General features: G+C 43.0%; 1 protein-coding gene across 6 annotated transcripts in view; it reads right to left on the reverse strand.

Moving 5' to 3' along the window:
- PDE4D (phosphodiesterase 4D) overlaps positions 1-20,538 on the reverse strand; it is a 624,208-nt gene that overhangs the window by 209,016 nt on the left and 394,654 nt on the right. The window contains exon 1 of one of the 6 annotated variants that reach the window (XM_066614477.1): positions 15,605-15,624. The exons of 4 other annotated variants lie outside the window; for them this stretch is intronic. Coding sequence is in view for 1 of the 2 variants with exons in the window: in XM_066614474.1 (XP_066470571.1) it covers positions 2,172-2,257 (86 nt within the window). In the remaining variant the exon portion in view is untranslated. Of the gene's footprint in view, positions 1-2,171; positions 2,345-15,604; positions 15,625-20,538 lie in introns of those variants that run through there. One more of the 6 variants, XM_066614474.1, reaches the window with a different exon arrangement.

Here is a 20,538-nt window from a genome sequence, read left to right on the forward strand (position 1 = left end):
CTCCTTGAAGAAAAGGAATTATAGATATGTGAAAAATAAATAAAACACACCTTTTAAAGTCATTAACATAACTTTTACAGCATATTCAAAATTAGCTATCTGAAATTACTTTAGCGCATTGGCTTGTTCTACAGCTCTTCTCAACAGTTTGGCGCCTAAGGAATGAAAGCTTTATCGACCATTGAAGATGATGAAATTATTCTGTGTAGTTCTAAAGTGTAAACATTTGTGCTCTTTTCTAACATTTATTTCCAATTCAGAGAATATTCGGAAGCAAAGCCCAGAAAGTAGAACAGCTCTGAAAACGTGGACTCCACGGCTGTGGTACATTACTTTTTTGAAGATCACAGATACTGACACTGTCACCAGATATTTCAGTGACGGGGAGAGACCTGACAACTGACGAAGGCTATATTCTTAAGTTACTGTGAAACAAAGTACTGTAATGTTCTGTGGTAGGTTTCCAGACGTAACCTAAAGTGTGAATGAAGCAGTAGTGCTGGAATTGCAGTAGGCAAGATTATATAAATGTTCCAACTTCAGCATATTTTTTTCCACTATGAAGTCTGATTAAAGAACAAAATGTAGGAAATTTGCAGTCAATTAAGATTGAGCCTTCCCACATTCTGCACCAATTTTGTTTTCAAGTAGCTATACTTCTAGTACACTCGGAAAATCTTGAAAACTATACAAAGTATAAAATACACAATACTGTTTTATTGGGAAGTCAGTGGATGGAATCAGGTTCCCTCCCTGACCCTACCAGCAAAAAGGATGAATAATCCTGTTTCAGTTGCAAGCAGTAACAACTTATTTAGTTGTGGTTTCATGCGTGCATTTATGTGTGGGTGTATGCATATGTGCATCTGAAACTCCAAAAAGCAAGGGTCTGTGTGTGCTTTCTTTCTTTCTTTTTCTTTCTTTCTTCTCACACACAGTAAGACATACTTTTGCATGCCTGAAAAGGTATGCATGAGCAAAAACATGTCTCCTAGCACAGATTGGTGCGATTGCACTGGATGAAGACATAGGATTTTTCTATGTCAGAGTCTGACTGAACACAAATCAGACATTTTCATTATAGTAAAAAACCCATCCCACATAGACAAAAATACTAGCTTAGAATGTCTAATACTCAAATATTAATACTAGTTTAATGTTATTTAAATTTTTAGTAGCCAAATAGACGCACCAGTGCCACTGTCTGGTTGCTAGTGGCCCTGGAACAAAGCCCTGGAGTGGGCCCTCATGCCACCCCCCGCCCACCCACCAGCCACCTCTCCATGATACAATGGGTGCTACTACTATCATCAGTACTGAGGATTCAGTGTGTACTGTGTGTACTGAGGATGAGTGTGCCCTCTTGGCCATGTTCAACCTGGCCAACCTATGAGATCACTCCAGATTGGGAAAAAAAATTATAAATACACATATGTAGGTTGAACTCAAAGAAGGATAGAAAAGAACAATGAAATGTTAAGATATGAATGAGATCTGTGATTGTAAGGTTAACAACTCATAATAGCTATAATTACATTTCCTGTATAATCAGATCTACTTAAAAAAAACACAACAAAGCAGACTGTTGGAGACGGACTACCCATTGATTAAACATTTAATTTTCTTGTCCTGAAAGAAGAAATGCCTGTAAAGTGTCTTGTTTCACAAATAAGACACAAGAAGGAAAAGAATTGTTTCTTGCAACGGCAATTGATCCTCCTGATATTTATTCAAAAGCAAGTTGCATTACTTTGAACAGAACACTTGGAAGTAGGTGTGCCTCAGATAAACTTCAAAACACTTGTCTATTGTGCTGGAAGCACCAGATTCAGTTGCTACATTCCATAATTCCATAACACAGTATATTCAATTTCTAAATTCAACAACTTGCCCAAAGCCCCTTTAATGTGTTCCATTTTAAAAGAATGATCCACATTGTTTGGAGTAAAATTGCTTTTCTTATGCCAAACTAATCTTCAGAATTTTGAGCCAAGCTGCTAATTTAGAAGTATTAGAAAACAACAACATGCAAAAAAAATATGTATGTTGCATGAAATCCTTTCTAGAATAATTAAAGCTCAACTAGAATCTCATTTTCGTATGTACTATAAACCTTAGACAAAATTATAGACAGATAGAACCACCATCCACACTAAGAACAGTTCAGATACCTGTATGACTTCAAAAAAAGAAACCTCTTGCTCCTTGGAGAAGAATTAGGGACAGATATTCCCAGAGGATCCCGGACAAAGGCCATTTACCAGGGCGTGCAAAAGGAGACTGGAAGCAACACTTGATTCTGCAGAGAGGCACCTCGACGAAGGTGCCTTATGCTATTCATAAAAGCACTTGTGGCTGTCTAAGGGAATGTCCTTTCCTTGGGCTGTGTGTTGGCAGCAGTGACTCAGGCTGAAAGTGCAAGGTAGAAAGGATCACCAGGATTTCCTGCAGGGTGACACTTGCCCTAAACAAGAACACTGGCAGCATTCATGGGCTTATCTCATTATTAAAGAGAGGAACTCTCATGGAAAAGCTGTTTATAAATACAGCACTGATTACAGGAGAACAGTGACATGTGTTGCTGAAAAGTACACAGAGCAGAGCAGAGGAGCAAAGTGTAGGAGTACAGATCAACAACTTTGCTCATTGTTACAGACTTTAAAACAAAGAGCAGCCAAGCTTAAGAGTGTGTGTATACACACACTACAATAATTTACCAAGACACTGAGACACTGAGCTTGACTCAACTGAAATCAACCAAAGGGGGAAAAACATAGAGGTCCAACCACAACATTGACCTTTGACCTTGTTGGGTCAAATCTGCAGGTCCCAAATCTGCAGATAAGGAGCATGGACCTGTATTTATTATCCAGTTGGTGTTGTGGCAAGGCAAAATTAGTAAATGGTATCTCTGCAGGTAGATTCACAGATTCACAGTGCTGCCTAGCAGAACGTCCCCTCCCTGAATGTATGATAGAGCATGCGTTGCACACAAGTTCACCCTGGTTAACCCTGCGAACTGGGTAAGAGGCACTTTTTCAAGTGGGTGCTCCTCTTTTTAGCAAGGTGAGAGTAATTGGCCCGCCTCACCCCAGCAGTGTCTTTTCTAGTGGCTGTCTGCTAGTGTTCTTTTGCATCTTTTTAGATTGTGAGCCCTTTTGGGACAGGGAGCCATTAGTTGTTTGATTTTTCTCTGTAAACTGCTTGTGAACTTTTTTGTTGAAAAGTCGTATATAAATACTGTTAACAACAACAACAACATCCTTCTTCTCAAAGAAGGCATAAAAGGATTAGGGGAATTCAATATCCATGTTTACATTTTACACCACACCTAAACATATTTTGTGTGTGATGGAGTAACCCCACTACACATAAAGGATTTTAGGGTGGTGATGGTGAGCTGGCCCTAAGAGCTAATTACTCTATCCACTTTAATTTTACTTCTCTCCTCCAGAGAGCCATCCATTTATGGAGCTAAGCAGCTTTTTGTTCCAGCAGGACATAATCATTTGTGAGGCATCAGCCAGTCCAGGAGAGAGAGAGTCTCAGATGGGTAGATTATTTTCAGACCTTTTGGCAGCTTTTCCGTCCAGAAGGCTTTGTGCCTTTCTCCTATTACAGTGAATGACTTTGACAACTCAGCTCTGCTTACTGCAAAGCTAGACACAAGAAGTACTGTCAGTGTGCAGGTATTCTGAAATTCTACTTTTTAAAGGCCCAGAGACTCTCTTCCCCAAAACAAGCTCTGATTGGCTTAGAATTAGACTGGAAGTAGATGTGTTACCACATAAAACATCACTTATTCAAACTATAGTAAAATCATGAATGAGTTCACTGTTGAAGCACAAAGCAAATACAGATTTGATATTATACTTAGGCTACATTTTAAGAATAGCCCTAAAGGTATAAGCCAGTGGTTCCCAAACTTACCAGGGTTACTGCGCCCTTGCAGCCTTGTGAGAAAATCTTGCAAGATCCGAGATGGGGGCACCAAAATCTCATGAGATCTTGAGCAATTCAAGGTGGCAGAGCCCACATCGCACAAGATCCAAGATGGCAGCACCCAAATTTTGAGGGATTTGGATGTTGCTATCTTGGGTCTCGCAAGATTTTGCAAGATCCAAAATGGTGGAACCTTAATTTTCACTGATATATAAATTACCATATAACAAAATAACAATCAATATGAAATAGTTTGTCTTCAAACCATAATACCTATATAATTAGAATTCCACCCGTCATAACATCAAGTTGAAATATGTATTTGTTGTCAGAAACAATTTCACAAGCTTCTCTCAACAACCTTAACTTGAAAAGCACTAAAGCAAGTTTGGGTACAATCCTATCTAAGTTTTCTGCACCAATGCAGCCATGCCAATGGGGCATGCACTGCATCTTGTGGTGGTGGGGACAGTCATGGAGGCCTCCTCAAGGCAAAGGAATGGGGCTGCAATGCGGCTGCATTAGTGCTGGAAAATTGGATAAGATTGGGCCTTTAGTTTCACTGTTATGCAAGGGCTGGATATCGTAGGATATTGTTCCCCAGTTCCTTCCAACCTGTATTTAAACCAATTAGCACAACCAGACTGAATGAGGTCAAAGAAATAAGCTTATTACGATTCAGATTATTGTCAAATAAATTTTATCCTTGGACAGGAATAATAGGAAAACCTATCTGGAAGTAAGTTCCTCTGATATAATGGGAATTCCTAGTAACCATGTCTTACATTCAAACACAGATTGCAAATATACTTATTGATTCATTGCAATGAGCCATCATAAAAAACTACAGGAAGCCAGTCACATTTCAGATTATTGTAAGAATATACGATGAATATACAAGCACGTGTGAGGCAGACACACAGTTGTCTGCTCTTTGCTACTTATAACAACATTAATAATTTTATTCCTGAAATATTTTGCAAGCTTTAATTTGGAAAACATACAAACATTACCGTGCAGGGAAAACCTGAACCACCACACTGTAGCAGCTAAAAGACTGAGATGAAAATTAGAACTTTCTTGGTTTGAATCTTGTCTCTAGCATTAATTTACTAGGTGGCCTCCTCATGAGACCACTCCCTCTTATCCTCCAGCTGCAACATGGGGATAATAATACTTACCCTGCAGGATTGTTGTAAGGAGAATACACGTGAAACATTTTGCATTCTGAGAAAGCATAATATAGCAATGATTCTCAAACTGTGGATCAGGACTTACTGGTGGGTCGTGACCTGATTTTTGGTGGGTTGCCAGATGGAAAGATCAGGTAACTAATTGCCTCACACCCTGAGGTTATTCAGAAATCAGATACTGTGGCTGCTGGATTGTAACTGTACAGTAGCTTGGCTCCTGCAATTTGCAAGCATGAGTAAATAAAGGGAGAAAAATGTTGAGGGTCTTTTTAAGGTATTATTACTTATAAATAATAAAATATTTTTTCTTTCTAGATCTCCCTTTTTGAAGTATGGTTAACATAAGAGGTTATTGAGGTCATTTATATATAAGAGGTCATTGAGGTCAATATAAGAGGTCATTGAGGAAAAGAGGAGAGCTCAAGCAGCATACAAGGCCTGTCCCAGTGAGCGCAACCTGCAGGTCCTCCGAACTGCTCGCAGCAAAGTCCAACAGACTGCCAGGAGATGTGCTAACGACTACTGGCTCCAGCTCTGTTCCGAGATACAGATAGCAGCTGACACGGGCAACATCAAGGGGATGTATGATGGTATCAAGCAGGCCCTAGGTCCAACACAGAGGAAAATTGCCCCTCTGAAGTCTGCCACAGGCGAGGTCATCCAGGATCGGGCGCAGCAGATGGAACGCTGGGTGCAGCACTACTCTGAGCTATATTCCAGAGAAAATGTAGTCACCGAAGAAGCACTGAACAACATTGAGTGCCTGCCTGCGCTGGAAGAGCTTGACAGTGAACCAACCCTAGAAGAACTTCACGTGGCCCTGGACTCCCTTGCCTTTGGCAAGGCACCTGGAAAAGACAGCATCCCTGCTGAAGTCCTAAAATGCTGCAAAAAGATCATCGTCACTGAGCTGCATGAAATCCTCTGTCTCTGCTGGAGAGAAGGTGGAGTACCTCAAGACATGAGGGATGCAAACATCATCACGCTGTACAAGAACAAAGGTGATAGGGGTGACTGCAACTACCGCGGCATCTCTCTCCTTAGCGTTGTAGGAAAGCTGTTTGCCCGAGTTGTACTAAAGAGGCTCCAGGTACTTGCAGAGAGCGTCTATCCAGAATCGCAGTGTGGATTCCGAGCCAACAGGTCCACCACTGATATGGTATTCTCCCTTAGACAACTGCAGGAGAAATGCAGGGAACAACGACAGCCACTCTTTATAGCCTTCATAGATCTCACAAAGGCTTTCGACCTGGTCAGCAGAGACGGCCTCTTCAAGATTCTCCCCAAGATTGGATGTCCACCCAGGCTCCTCAGCATCATCAGATCTTTCCACAAGGACATGAAGGGCACTGTTGTCTTTGATGGCTCCACATCAGACCCTTTTGACATCCGAAGCGGAGTGAAGCAGGGCTGTGTTCTTGCACCAACCTTGTTTGGGATTTTCTTCGCTGTCCTGCTGAAGCAGGCCTTTGGAACTGCAACAGAAGGCATCTATCTCCGGACCAGATCAGACGGAAAGCTCTTCAACCTCTCCAGACTGAGAGCAAAGTCCAAAGTCCAGCTGAAATGTCTGCGTGACTTCCTCTTTGCCAACGATGCAGCTGTCACTACCCACTCTGCCAAAGATCTCCAGCAGCTCATGGATCGTTTTAGCAAGGCCTGCCAAGATTTTGGACTGACAATCAGCCTGAAGAAAACACAGGTCATGGTTCAGGATGTGGACTCACCTCCCTGCATTACAATCTCTGAGCATGAACTGGAGGTTGTCCATGACTTTGTGTACCTTGGCTCAACGATTTCCGACACTCTTTCTCTCGATACCGAGCTAAACAAGCGCATCGGTAAAGCAGCTACCACGTTTTCCAGACTCACAAAGAGAGTCTGGTCCAACAAGAAGCTGACGGAACATACCAAGATCCAGGTCTACAGAGCTTGTGTCCTGAGTACACTTCTGTACTGCAGCGAGTCATGGACTCTTCGCTCACAACAGGAGAGGAAACTGAGTGCTTTCCACATGCGCTGCCTCCGACGCATCCTCGGCATCACCTGGCAGGACAAAGTTCCAAACAACACAGTCCTGGAACGTGCTGGAATCCCTAGCATGTATTCACTGCTGAAACAGAGACGCCTGCGTTGGCTTGGTCATGTCGTGAGAATGGATGATGGCCGGATCCCAAAGGATCTCCTCTATGGAGAACTCGTGCAAGGAAAGCGCCCTACAGGTAGACCACAGCTGTGATACAAGGACATCTGCAAGAGGGATCTGAAGGCCTTAGGGATGGACCTCAACAAGTGGGAAACCGTGGCCTCTGAGCGGCCCGCTTGGAGGCAGGCTGTGCAGCATGGCCTTTCCCAGTTTGAAGAGACACTTTGCCAACAGTCTGAGGCTAAGAGGCAAAGAAGGAAGGCCCATAGCCAGGGAGACAGACCAGGGACAGACTGCACTTGCTCCCAGTGTGGAAGGGATTGTCACTCCCAGATTGGCCTTTTCAGCCACACTAGACGCTGTGCCAGAACCACCTTTCAGAGCGCGATACCATAGTCTTTCGAGACTGAAGGTTGCCAATACAATACAATAACATAAGAGGTTCCTGACAGAGTGTTGTTTTAAAAAGTGGGTTCCAGAAAGTTTGAGAATCACTGTTATATAGTGTTGTGTATTTGTTATACAGGCCTACATTTTTTTTTTAAGTTGCTAAGGATGTTTAAATGGATTTAGGATATTTTGGGGGTTCTGAATCAAAAAATGGCATCAGTTTTGCCCAGTGCTTTTTTTTGTAAAAAAATAGGTGCAGGAACTCACAACTTTTTATTTATTTATTTTTAAACCATTTTTTATACATGCGTGCGCCCACGCCCACGCCCACGCCCACCCGGTGTGGGCTCCCTGGTAGCAAAAGCACTCCTGCCACAGCTGGAGTGAATCACCCCATTTTTTTTTTTAGGTGGGGAGGTGCTCCATTGGGCTATAGGAAACTCTCTCCATTGGGCTATAGGAAAGCCTATACAGTAGTTAAAGTGTTCAGAACAAATATATAAGGTCTTTAGCCCAGCTGGTGGCCATCAGTGCCTCAAGTGTTAGTTCCAAACACTTTGAACCTAAGACCTCTGGTGGCTCAGTGGTTAAATTATAGATCTGTGGAGGTGGAGGCCTGGGGTTCAAATCCCACTGAGGAATAATTTTTTTTTTTTTTTTAGGTGGGAAGGTGCTCCATGGCTGCAAAATATAAAGGTTGGTTGCTAGTTGCCAAAAGGGGGGCCAGTTGAGGCTGCAAAACTCCTCAAAGTTCAGTCCCAGGCAGGCTCTTTTTTGAACTTTTTTTTTTTAAGTCCCAGGTAGGACTTAACCCACAGCCTCCAGCAGGGGGCTCACTCCAGGAGCTTAACTGTGGGTTAAGTCCTAACTGGAACTTAAAAAAAAAAATTGGTGCAGGCAGGGGGAAAAAAGGTGGGGGCAGAGAGGAGGGGGAAAAAAAGGTGCCGGAACGCCGTTCCCGTGCGTTCCATTACAAAAAAAGCCCTGGTTTTGCCAATTGGCTCTAGTTTCGGGACTTTGGTATAGCCACCTTATATGCTGATTCAAGCACCTTCCTTTTAAGGAAGCCATTTTTGGATTCATACCCCAAGTATACCCAAGAATAGGTCTAACATTTAATACAGCATAATGTGTGTAGGCCTGAATTATTATATGAACTTTCACAGTCCACCAGTTTGGACTGGCATTTTTTCTTCTTTTTTGGACTCTTACTAGTTTGAATTCTAGCCAAGAATTTAGGAGCTAGTGAAGTATTGTTGAAAAATTTGACTTGTTCCCAGTAGAGTGACTTTTTGCAGCTGTTTGATTATCATCCTAACTATGACAGCATTGTCCAGATGTTTCCAGATGCTACAATGCCCCTGTCCCTATCCCTTTAAGGGGCAGGGAAAGACAGCAATGTGATTACACTGCTGTTGGGGATGGGAGAGTTTTTTTTTTTTTTAAACTTACTAGGAGCCAGCACCCTCATCCAGGGTGTGTGTGTGTGTGTGTGTCTATTTTTAAACATTTGGAGGCACGGGGAGCCCTGTGAAGGGCTCCCCAGATCCCCAGGACAATGGTGTTGGCTCCTAGTAAGTTTTAAAAAAAACAAACAAAAAAACCCTTCCCCAGTAGCAGTGTGACCCTGGGGATCGCTTTGCTGCCTTAGCCCCTCCTCCCCACACACTTACATTCGTTCTCAAACTCCCAAAGAGTTTGAGAATTTTGGCTTTAAGGAAATGTGGAAATGGAAAGAGTGGAATTGGAAAAGGTGCAAAAGAGAGCAACTAAGATGATTGCTGGGCTAGGGCACCTTCCTTATGAGGAAAGGCTACGGTGTTTGGGCCTCTTCAGCCTAGAAAAGAGACATCTGACAAGACATGATTGAGACATACAAAATTATTCATGGGAAGGATAAAGTGGATAGAGAGATGCTCTTTACACTCTCACATAACACCAGAACCAGGGGACATCCACTCAAATTGAGTGTTGGAAGAGTTAGAACAGACAAAAGAAAATATTTATTTACTCAGCTTGTGGTTGGTCTGTGGAACTCCTTGCCACAGGATGTGGTGACGGCATCAGGCCTGGATGCCTTTAAAAGTGGATTGGACAAGTTTCTGGAGGAAAAATCCATTATGGGTTACAAGCCATGATGTGTATGTGCAACCTCCTGATTTTAGAAATGGGCTATGTCAGAATGCCAATGCAAGGGAGGGCACCAGGATGCAGGTCTCTTGTTATCAGGTGTGCTCCCTGCAGCATTTGGTGGGCCGCTGTGAGATACAGGAAGCTGAACTAGATGGGCCTACCTATGCCTGGTCTAATCCAGTGGGGCCGTTCTTATGTTCTTATGATGTCACTTTCTGCGTAATGATGTTACTTCCAGCCAGCAAGCACCATGAATGGATGTAACAAGTTTGACATCCCTAGTCAAGACTCTTCTCAAATTTTTACTTACAAGTAAATCTGCACAGCAGATATTTTCAGTGCTAATTAAAAGTTTTCTATGTGCATGTTCGGCCCGTTTTATTGCTTTCTGTTGTGTGGGGCTCTGGGATTAGTGACAAATTGCTTGTTTTTACTGTCCCATCATCAGTCTCTGTTCTTCAGAAGGGGAGCAAGGAGGCTTTAGTTATTTGATTTCATTTTTATAGTGACGTATACTCTGTTTTGCTATAAAAATATGACAAGGAAAAAAATAATGTAAGGAAATAAGTAATTAAAACCACCTCTAAGAACAGAAACAGATGTTGTGGAAATTAAAAGCAACTATTTAAGAGCCAACTCAGGGAGAAATTTTTCACAGATCTTCAATCAACAGGAAGCAATTAAATGGACAGAAACTGCAAACATGATTGTTAAATAAAGGAACAGGCACCTCCAAAGCATCACTAGTTCTTTGTCTGTTCAACAGAACAAACAGGTAAGGCAATTGTGTTTCATTACAAACAATAACATATTGCCACAAATTAGAACAACATAGTTAACAGTGGATCGAAATCTGAATGCCATCTGAATGCTTTGTAAAAAGTGAGTAAACAAAGGATGGAAATTCCAAAGGGTTAATGTGGAAGCACTCATGTGGAAAGTCAGGCAAGACACAGCCTTTAGAAAACTATTATCAGTGCATTCTGTTAATGAGTCCCCAAGAGAAAGCTGTCTTCTCTTTCTGTTTTCAGCTGATGATGAACTTACAAGGACAAGTGGCATCTCAAAAATCACAGAGGAAACCTAATTTTAGTTCAGATGAAATTGAAGAACTTGTGCAAATGATTAGCAGACACCTTGACAAGTTTCAGGATAAGATTTTCAAAGCGAACTTGATCCAAGAGGGAAAGTTATAGGACAGCAAACATTCCCTGTAACACTTCCAGTTGTTTTAGGAGATTTCAAATACAACTTCAGCTCTGCTTTAGAATACGGATGTCAGACGTACGGCCCGCAGGCTGGATGTGGCCCAGAGAAGCTCTTTATCCAGCACGCATAATTGTTGGGCTGTACAAGCACCACCATCAGCTGCTCTCAGCTGCTGAGCTGTGTTAAGTGTCACTGCCAAAAGGCAACCTGTGTGATAATTCGGCTCTCCCATATCTAGAAAATATGATCAAGATTTGCATATTTTCTTGTCTGCCTTTTGCCGCTAAGGAGTACCAAAGTGAGGACAAAGCACTTGTTTCTGGTCATAGCCTGCTTAATGATGTAAATTCCTGCTTAATGACATCTGGTCATCAGCAGGCCTCGTGAATGCTATTTGGCACACTGTATGAAATGGGTTTGACATCCCTGATCTAGAACAATAAAAGCTACACAAAAAGAATGATTCACAACTCTAACACATTAACCTGTCAACCATAGCCTGGGCCCAAACAAAGGTCCTAAGGAGCTGAGGCCCAATCCTATCCAACTTTCCTGCTCTGGTGTAGCCACAATGCAGCCCTGTGGTAAGAGAACACATGTTCCCGTACCTTGAGAAGGCCCCAGTAACTGCCCCTCCACCAAAGGATGCAGTGCACACCCTACTGGCACAACTCACCAGCACTGGAAATTTGGATAGGATTGGGCCCTGAATCTGTGATGTGTACAAGATGCAAAGCCTTATACCTATGTATGCAACATAACATAATACAGTATAAAAGTCAGTTAAAATAAAGCCTGGTCCAGGGCTGGCCCATCCATGAGGTCAACTGAAGCAGCTGAGGTGTCCATCTCTGTCCACCTACCTGCCTTCACTGCTCCTCCTTCACTTTCCACTCCTTGGACTAGAAAAGGAAGAGGGGGGCAGAGAGGAAAAGGAAATGTGGAGGGGAGGTGACTGCTGAGCTAGAACACTGGAGAGTGGGAGGAGCAGTTGCCGGCACATCCATCCGGTAAGGGAACAGCATTGGCCTGCTGCCTTAGGCAGCAGGATGTCTTAGGGCCAAATCCTATCCAATTTTCCAGTGCTGGTGCAGCTGTGCCAATTGGCTGTGCACTGCATCTTGTGGTGGGGAGGCAGTCACAGAGGCCTCTTCAAGATATGGGTACATTTGTTCCCTTACCTTGGAGCTGCATTGCAGCTGCACCAATGCTGGAAAGTTGGATAGGGCTGGGCCCTTAGGCTGGCCCTGCCTGGCCAAATAGAAAGGTCTTCATTTGGCACTGAAAAGAAAATAGTCTTTGTGCCAGGCACCTTCCACATATGGGTTGCCCTCACAGAGGAGGCCTTCTCACAACCCCTCACATTTGCTGGACTTCTGCTGCTAGTCTCTAAATATTGTGGAAACAAATTCTCAAATATTGAGTCTTCTGTGGAGTTCTGCCTAATGATCCTAGGCAAAGGGAGTTTGTGGAGGATACTGGAGCAACAAGCAGTCCTTTGCCTTTGGTTTCTTTGAGATAGGCTGCAGAAATTGAGAAGCATTCTGCCCTTTTTTTAAATAGTCTTTGAAGTCATGTGCTGTTGTTCATTCCAATATTATATAAACCTCTGCCTCTGTTTCATTCTGTTTCAAATGGAATGTTCTACAAATGGGTGTTCCATCCTTGCACAAATTGATGAAGTGTTTCACCTTTTGCTAAAGTGCTTACCTCATCAACATACTAAAATTGGAGGAAACAGAGGTGACCTACCTGAAGCAAATGTGGGTTTTTTGTGTTTTTTTTTACAATCCCTTTCGGAAGCTACATTAAATGGTCACATTCAGAATTTAACACAGGACAGATATATAAAGCTGCCTGGCATGAAATCACTTTATTTGTTCACCCGACTCTGTGGTGTCTGCTCTGACAACATCTCTCTAGGGTCACAAGTGGAAGTTTTCCAAGGCTTGCTTCCCAAGATCCTTTTAATAGGAGATGTGAACTGAATCTGGAATTTGCAAAGCACGCACTCTAATACTAAGCTTTGGACTGTTCCATTCCAACTCAGACCTCAGTAACTATAGGTGTGCCTCGGTATCCACGGGGGTTCTGTTCCCAAACCACCCACCCAGGATGCCCTCCGGAGGTGGGTTGCACTCCCCTCACCTCTGGAGGCTCTTCTGAATCCTGCAGAGGCTGTGCAGATTTGCTTGCAGCTTCTGTGGGGCTCAGAATGACTGCTTAGGCTGCAAAAACATCAATCCCGGCCCTCCTTATGCCGCCTAAAAACTGGCCCTTCCCCAGACCTCCTACTGCCTTTTAAAGGCATAAAAACATCACTTGCGGTTTTACAAAAAAATTGTAAAATGCTGGCAGCTTCTGCGGGGCTCAGAAGAGCCTCTGGAGGCGAGAGGAGCACTGCTCTCCTTGCCTCCAGAGAGTGTGGGAAGGCCTCCCTCTCACATCAGTGGTTAAGTGAAACCACAGATACAGGATCCACAGATAAAGGGACTCCTCTGTACTGGGAAGGGGAGAGGAAAAAATATTGTTCAACATGAGATTAAAAGATAAATTAACATACCAATTACAAAGGCGATACTATAACATGAATTGACTGACACTAACAAGACTCAACTTTGCATAAGTTTCCCCCTGCACACATACATTTCTATGAGTGCATATGACATCCATCACTTTCGCCTATGAAAAATCAAGAAATAATAACTGTCATTCTTTAAAATGCCTGATTAAAGTGATTCACAGTCCAATCTTATGCATGTCTATTCAGAAGCAAGCCCTATTCTAATCAGTGGGACTTACTCTTAGATAAGAGCACATAGAATTGCAACCTAGTTCAGCTCCTCTTCTAGAATTCATTCACAAAGATACTCCATCTTTCTGAAGAATACACTTCTATGCCCTCTAGTGTTCAAATAATATACATGAATTAGTATGAAAAAATAAACAGCAGGCACCTGGTTCTGTGGGAGAACCAGAACAGGGGGGACAGTTCATTTTCACAGAACAAATCAGTTCTTTCTAAGTTTATAAAGCCTTCCAAATAGAGACATAGAGGTAGCATAGCATAGTGGCTAATATTTTGAGACTGAGATATGAACCAGAAATACCCTTTGCCAGAATAGTGTATCTGCAAAGTCATAACATCATCATATTTGTATTGCAGTGGCACATTTGGTATACCTGATCTTATGTGCTGAATCAGCAACTCTTAAAATTTTTTTTTGGGGGGGGGGGTGGTAGCAGGGAGGCAAAAAACTTCCTCTCTGGATCAGACCAAAGATTCACCTTGTCTAAGATCCTGTCTACAGCAGTGGTAATCCGAGGAATACAACTTTAGAATATAGAGGTTCCATTCCTACTTGTTATGCCATAACAAAAGTTTACTCTGTTTTTTTAGCTTACCAATACTCCCAGGATGGCTTGCTAAAACAACAAACAAAAGCAAAAATACAGAAGAAAATACAAAACCCCCAAAGCAGCAATGAAACCACAAAGATTAAAACAGCAGAGCCAGTAAGAAACAAAAAAAGCAATTGAAAATTCTTTAAAAGGTCTCAAATGACTATTGACAACCATAACTTCCATAATCATGTTCACAGAAGATAGATAAGTGTTCAGTAGACAATACAATTTTATCCCTCCAACATCCGCATCCCTCCACATCCTTAGCTGAGCTTGTCTTGATCTCCCAACCTGTCTGCAAGCTAGATGGGGATGATAATTAAAACAATGTAGGCCGTGTCATCCATGCAACACTATGGTGCACCTACTTTTTTTGGGACAGTCACTAAAATGCCAGACTGAAACTAGAAGGTAACCCAGTAGTGTAGCTAGAAGGGGAAAATGGTAAGTATTACAGGTGCCACAATGTGCTGTGTAAGCAGCCCCTCCCACTTACCATGGGAACAATTCCAGGCAATGATGGCAACACACAAGTGCTTGCTAAACCAAATGGCATTTCCTACACGTTGCTGTTGCTGCCTGGAATGGCTCATATGAGGAGTGAGAGGGGTTGCTTAAACAGCGCATTGTGGCACCTGCAGTACTTACCGTTTTGCCCTCCTTCTAGTTTTGCTACTGAGATAACTCCATGAATACGAGTTATCATTTATCATACATAATCATTTATCAGATTGTCCTGGACTCTGGAGAAATCTGGTGTCAACTACACATAGCCTTATTTGTATGGCCATCCCTTTGATGAGTTTCCACTGTAACATCTATCTTGCTAGTGTGAAATCATGACATGAATCCTATGGCATGGAGTTTCCACACCAGCAATGTTCTCCAAGAAGTGGTGACGAAATTTTCCGCAGAATTTAGATTTAGAGGAATCACTTGACGAGTAGGCTAGAGGCTAAAAGCAGGGTGGAGTGGAAAGTTGCTACAGGCAAGAGACTACTATGTAGATATTATAACCTGTAGCTCAAAATTAATGCTGAACTCTGGCATACTTTCCCAACAGTACATGTTCACTGGTGCGCTCTGCTCTAGCTCTTGTGCACACAAGCACCTAAGTCTGGTTGAGCATTTCAGATTTGCAGATATATTAGAAAAGCAGCAAATGGAGAAAAAGTTACAGTCCTACCTGCCTTATGCCAAAAATGAAATAAATGTTTCTGAACTTAACTGCAAAGAAAAAGAAGCACATTATTCATCTCCTACACAAAATAATTCTTACACGAGGTATAAAAGAGCAGCTTTACTGATGTAGTCTAGTCAATAAATTATGAAATGAGAGCTGATCAGATAATGGCATGACCCAATTCTATGCTGGTCTATGGCAGCATCTGTCATGATCGGCTGCCATAAGTCCAGTTATAACCATGAAAAAGGCACCCCATCATAAAGAGCTCTATTGCTACTGGCACTGCCAACAGCCTGTCTATGGTGCACTGCATCAGGTAATGGTCATGGGCAATTTGGTGGAGCATCCCAGTTTAGGGAAAGAACCAGGGGCATCTGGGGACTGGGAAAGGTTTGGATCCTAGCAGCAGCAGCACATGCTGGATCTTATCCTCCTTTCCTGGCCTGGACCTATCCCCTAACTCTCCTAAGCCAGCAAAAAGAGCTGTCCTGGGACAAAGGCAACCCACTGGTGATCAGGCAGCCTACCAGGATGTAAGGAAAAAAGACCTTTTCTTCTCTCTAGCCGGCCATCTGATCCTCTCCCTGTCCACCATACCATGTAGTGAGCGGTTCATCAGCAGCACTGTATGCTGTGGGTTGGTGGGGGATAGGTTTGGGTTGCCTATCACTGTGTATGACAAAACAACCTTTTCTTCAATCAACAGATCAGCAACTGTTAAAATCATATGGTTGTATCTGAATAATATTCGGTGAATGAAAGGCATTTCTGTCTGAGCAATGGGGAGGAGGGGTTTGCTGGTTGGTTCCCCCTTAATTCTGCAGCCCCCTGTATTCCCTGAAAATCAGCAATTAAGGATTGAAGGAATCTTAAGAGTAGGATGTCATGCAGCATGGAATGCCGCAGTAGGAAGAGGGTGTCGGCAGAAATTATTATTAATAATTATATATATACATACTTTTCAACAAAAAGGTAGCTTACAAAGCAGTTTACATTACAAAATTAAATGATTCCCTGTCCCCAAAGGGCTCACAATTTAAAAAAAAGATGCTAAAGAGAAACCAGCAACAGGCCCTGGAAAGACATCACACTGGCATCTTTTGCAAAAATAGAAGTTCCTTATGATTACAGAACAATCACCTAGGATACAACCTATCAAGAATTAATTCTCACATAAGCTGAAACTGATGTATGACCAAAGATAACTTGATGACTCAGTAAATGTCATGCATTCCAAATGCATTTGCTTAGAAGTGAGTTTGGGGATTTCGATGTTGAAAGCCTGCAGTTTAACTTCTAAGTAAGTGTTTGAGTTCAGGTGCAAATTGCATTAACAGAATGCAAGGACTTAGTGATATAAATAATCCACTTTGCAACATAAAGATCTATCTAAATTGACTTTGCTACATTTGCTGATGCCATAAATCCCGAGAGAAGTGGTTGGTCAGATTGACATTAGCATCTTCTCTCTTTCACTAGAATGGAAACAAGCAGGATAAAATGCATTTTAATGAGAAAGTTGTATGCCTGATAAAACCGTGCACAACTTCCGATGGCAAGAGTACTACGCTGCAGCACAAAATGTTCAACTATAAGTACTGGTGGAAGAATATTGCACTTTTCAGAATAGTTTTATCTACCTAAGGTTTAGGTAGGTTTTATCTTAGGTTTTATAAAACCTAAGTTTTATCCTATTTTTGGACATTGTTCATAGCTATTTGCAGTCATTATTTCCCTGGGTTACTGCTTTGACAGTACAGTGGAGTCATATATACATGCATTTAACTTCTTCAACTAGAAATGTACGTATCCACTCAGACCCCTCCCAAAAATATGCCAGAGAAAAGCAATTTCAATAGTGTGGTTGATTCTGCCTGCCATTCCAGTCATTAAGGGCATGCCCTGGAGTGAGTATAAGATGGAGACCTGAATCTCCTGTTCCCTCAGTTGGTCTCAGTTCCCATGTGCCTCTCATAGTGTTTAAGGATATGTTTAGACAAAGAGTTGAAACCTAACTCACTCCCCACACAGCGATGCAGCAGTACCAACATGGCTACCACTGTATCCCGCAGGGGCGTTAATGCCCTTTGGAGGCCTCCTTGGGGGAAGCCCCAGCAGCTGCCATGGGTCAGCTCAGACCTGCGCCAGCAATACAGCTGGTGCAAGTCGGTTAGAATTCAGGAGGTGGCAATCGTGTTGGATTTTTTCTTACCTTATATCAACCAATATAGATGTAAATTTATTTCCAAAGCAAAAGGAAAGAGCTTCAGTGGTAACAGCATGGCTTGAGAGTCTAGGACTGAGGAGGCGGGAAAGCTCATCATGTTGGCAACCTTTAGTCTCGAAAGACTATGGTATCTCGCTCTGAAAGGTGGTTCTGGAACAGCATCTAGTGTGGCTGAAAAGGCCAATTCGGGAGTGACAATCCCTTCCACACTGGGAGCAAGTACAGTCTGTCCCTGGTCTGTCTCCCTGGCTATGGGCCTTCCTTCTTTGCCTCTTTGCCTCAGTCTGTTGGGCAAGTGTCTCTTCAAACTGGGAGAGGCCATGCTGCACAGCCTGCCTCCAAGCGGGCCGCTCAAAGGCCAGGGTTTCCCACTTGTTGAGGTCCATTCCTAAGGCCTTCAGATCCCTCTTGCAGATGTATCGCAGCTGTGGTCTACCTGTAGGGCGCTTTCCTTGCACGAGTTCTCCATAGAGGAGATCCTTTGGGATCCGGCCATCATCCATTCTCACAACATGACAGAGTATTGATTCATGTCCCAATGGACAGTGGCCAATCACAATCTTCGTATGATGTGAAATAGTATTTCTTTGCAAAAGGTCTTCTTTGCAATCAAAATCTTATTGCAGGAAACCTATGAGTAATTTTTAATATTACATGCTTATTGTAGCCCTAAAGATTTTACTACATAATAGTTGCTGTGAAATACTATCTTCTTCTCAAATGGCCCTTTGCAATTTTCTAATGATACCACTGGTTTTAGGTAAATCCCATTATCCAAGGAAATCACACACACACACAAAAATATACTATATATTTTTCCTGTACTTGACCCAGGGTTGAGTTTGCTGTATGGCAGGGAATAGGTCTCTCCACTAGATGTCACTGTCTTATGCAATACCATTCTTTCTTAGATATAAAGCATGAATGAAGAGTCTACAATTGAGCAAATGCACTTCTCTTAGAGACGACCTACACAATTTATGGCCCAGCAAGCCAAACATAGCCTGTGAGCCTTCTGGATCACATTTTAAGACTATCCCCCCCCCCCAAGTTGTTATTTGTTGATTTCTAAAACTGAGTAATCAATCAACTAGCCCAAAGGGTTCTTGTAACAGCTTACAGTAAGACTGCAATAAAATACCATTTCAAGTAAAAACAGGTACCAGTTAAAAATATCAGCATCTCCAGAAAACCAAGCACCAGGAACAGCAACAATATATGCAACCCTTACCTCCAAACTGCTGCAAAAAGCAGGGGGAAAAATTGTACATTTTACAACAAGAGTGAGGCTCCATGGACTCACAGGCTGCCTAGAAACCCCCCCCCCCCAACCACAGTGACCTTTGGGTAAGTAAAAAATCCCTTTTGTCCCCATCAGCTGTGAAATAATGATAATTACATGGTCACCATTGCCATCGCCCTGCCCCTTAAGGGGGCAGCGACAGAGGTTCCCTGGCTGAGGCATCGTGACACCCCAGTTTGGAAACCTCTGCACTAGGGTCGTGCAAAATGGTCACCCACAAATATTTAGGGGGATAATGTAGTCTTTCCTATGAAACTGAAATATTCCCTGGAGGTAAATGGGGTCAATATCTTTCTGCGCACTGTCCACAGCTGTTAGCAGCCACTGATTTCCTGAACTCTTTCACCACCTTTTCCTTGTGATTTTCCCCCCATTTCTTTCAATTATCCCAGTCAATCAAGGATTATGGAGAGAGTTTAACAACATTACTGATGGTAAACAAAGACAAGTTCGGGTGAGGACAATGTTTCCAGGACTGCTGTAGGCAAGAGGTGTGCTGCTTCTCCTCTTATCAGAACCATGCCGCGAACAGCTGTCAAGGTGGAGACAGGAGCTGAGAATCAGGAGCCAGAAACCACAGAAAATGGGTTTAGAATCAGGAAGTAGAGGAATGAAGCCATGAGTCAGAAAAGCAAGAACACTCACAAGGCAGAAGGACAGGCAAAGTCCCAGGTAGGCAGAGAACCTCTTTGTACTTCTTGCCTAGGAGGAGCACATGCCAGCTGGGATTGGTGGGGTTAGTCTGGAACCTGAGAACTCTTCACGGAGAGCTACAAACTGCAGTCCTGGTTGCTCACCACATGATGCTAGACATGCACAGAGTTAAGAACACCCAGTTCATGGTTCCTGACACCTCTAAGCAAGCAAAGGAACACATACTTGCAATTACCCAGAGAGGGTCAAGGGAAGAGACCTCAATGCTCTCAAACCACTGTGCTTCTCCATGGCTTTGGCTCTATCTCCCTATTATTCAAGAAGAGTGCACACAGAAACACACAGCAGAAGCAGCCTTCTCATCATCACTCATGGTCTCTTGGTGTCCCCCTTTCAGCACCTTTTCCTATAGGTCAGTAGTTCTCAAACTCTCTCAGAGAGTTTGATCCGCTGTAAGTCTTGGTGGGGGGGGAGAGAGTGACATGATCCCCAGGATCCTGTCGCTCACAGGACTGCAGGGACTGGCATTTACTTACCAGTCCCTGCAGCAGCATCCTGGGGGGTACAGGGAGCCCTGCACGAGCGTCTTCAGGGCTCTCCAGCCTCCAGAAAGTGAAAGGGGAGCAATCACGCTCCACTGTTGCAAAACCAAAAGTGGAGCGCAATCACTCCACTTTCACTTTTAGAAGGCTGAGGAGCCCTGCAGACACTCATGCAGGGCTCCCTGCAGCCCCAGGACGCTGCTGCAGG

Source organism: Tiliqua scincoides, chromosome 2, assembly GCF_035046505.1.
Source record: "Tiliqua scincoides isolate rTilSci1 chromosome 2, rTilSci1.hap2, whole genome shotgun sequence".
In the NCBI taxonomy this organism is placed as follows: Eukaryota; Metazoa; Chordata; class Lepidosauria; order Squamata; family Scincidae; genus Tiliqua; species Tiliqua scincoides.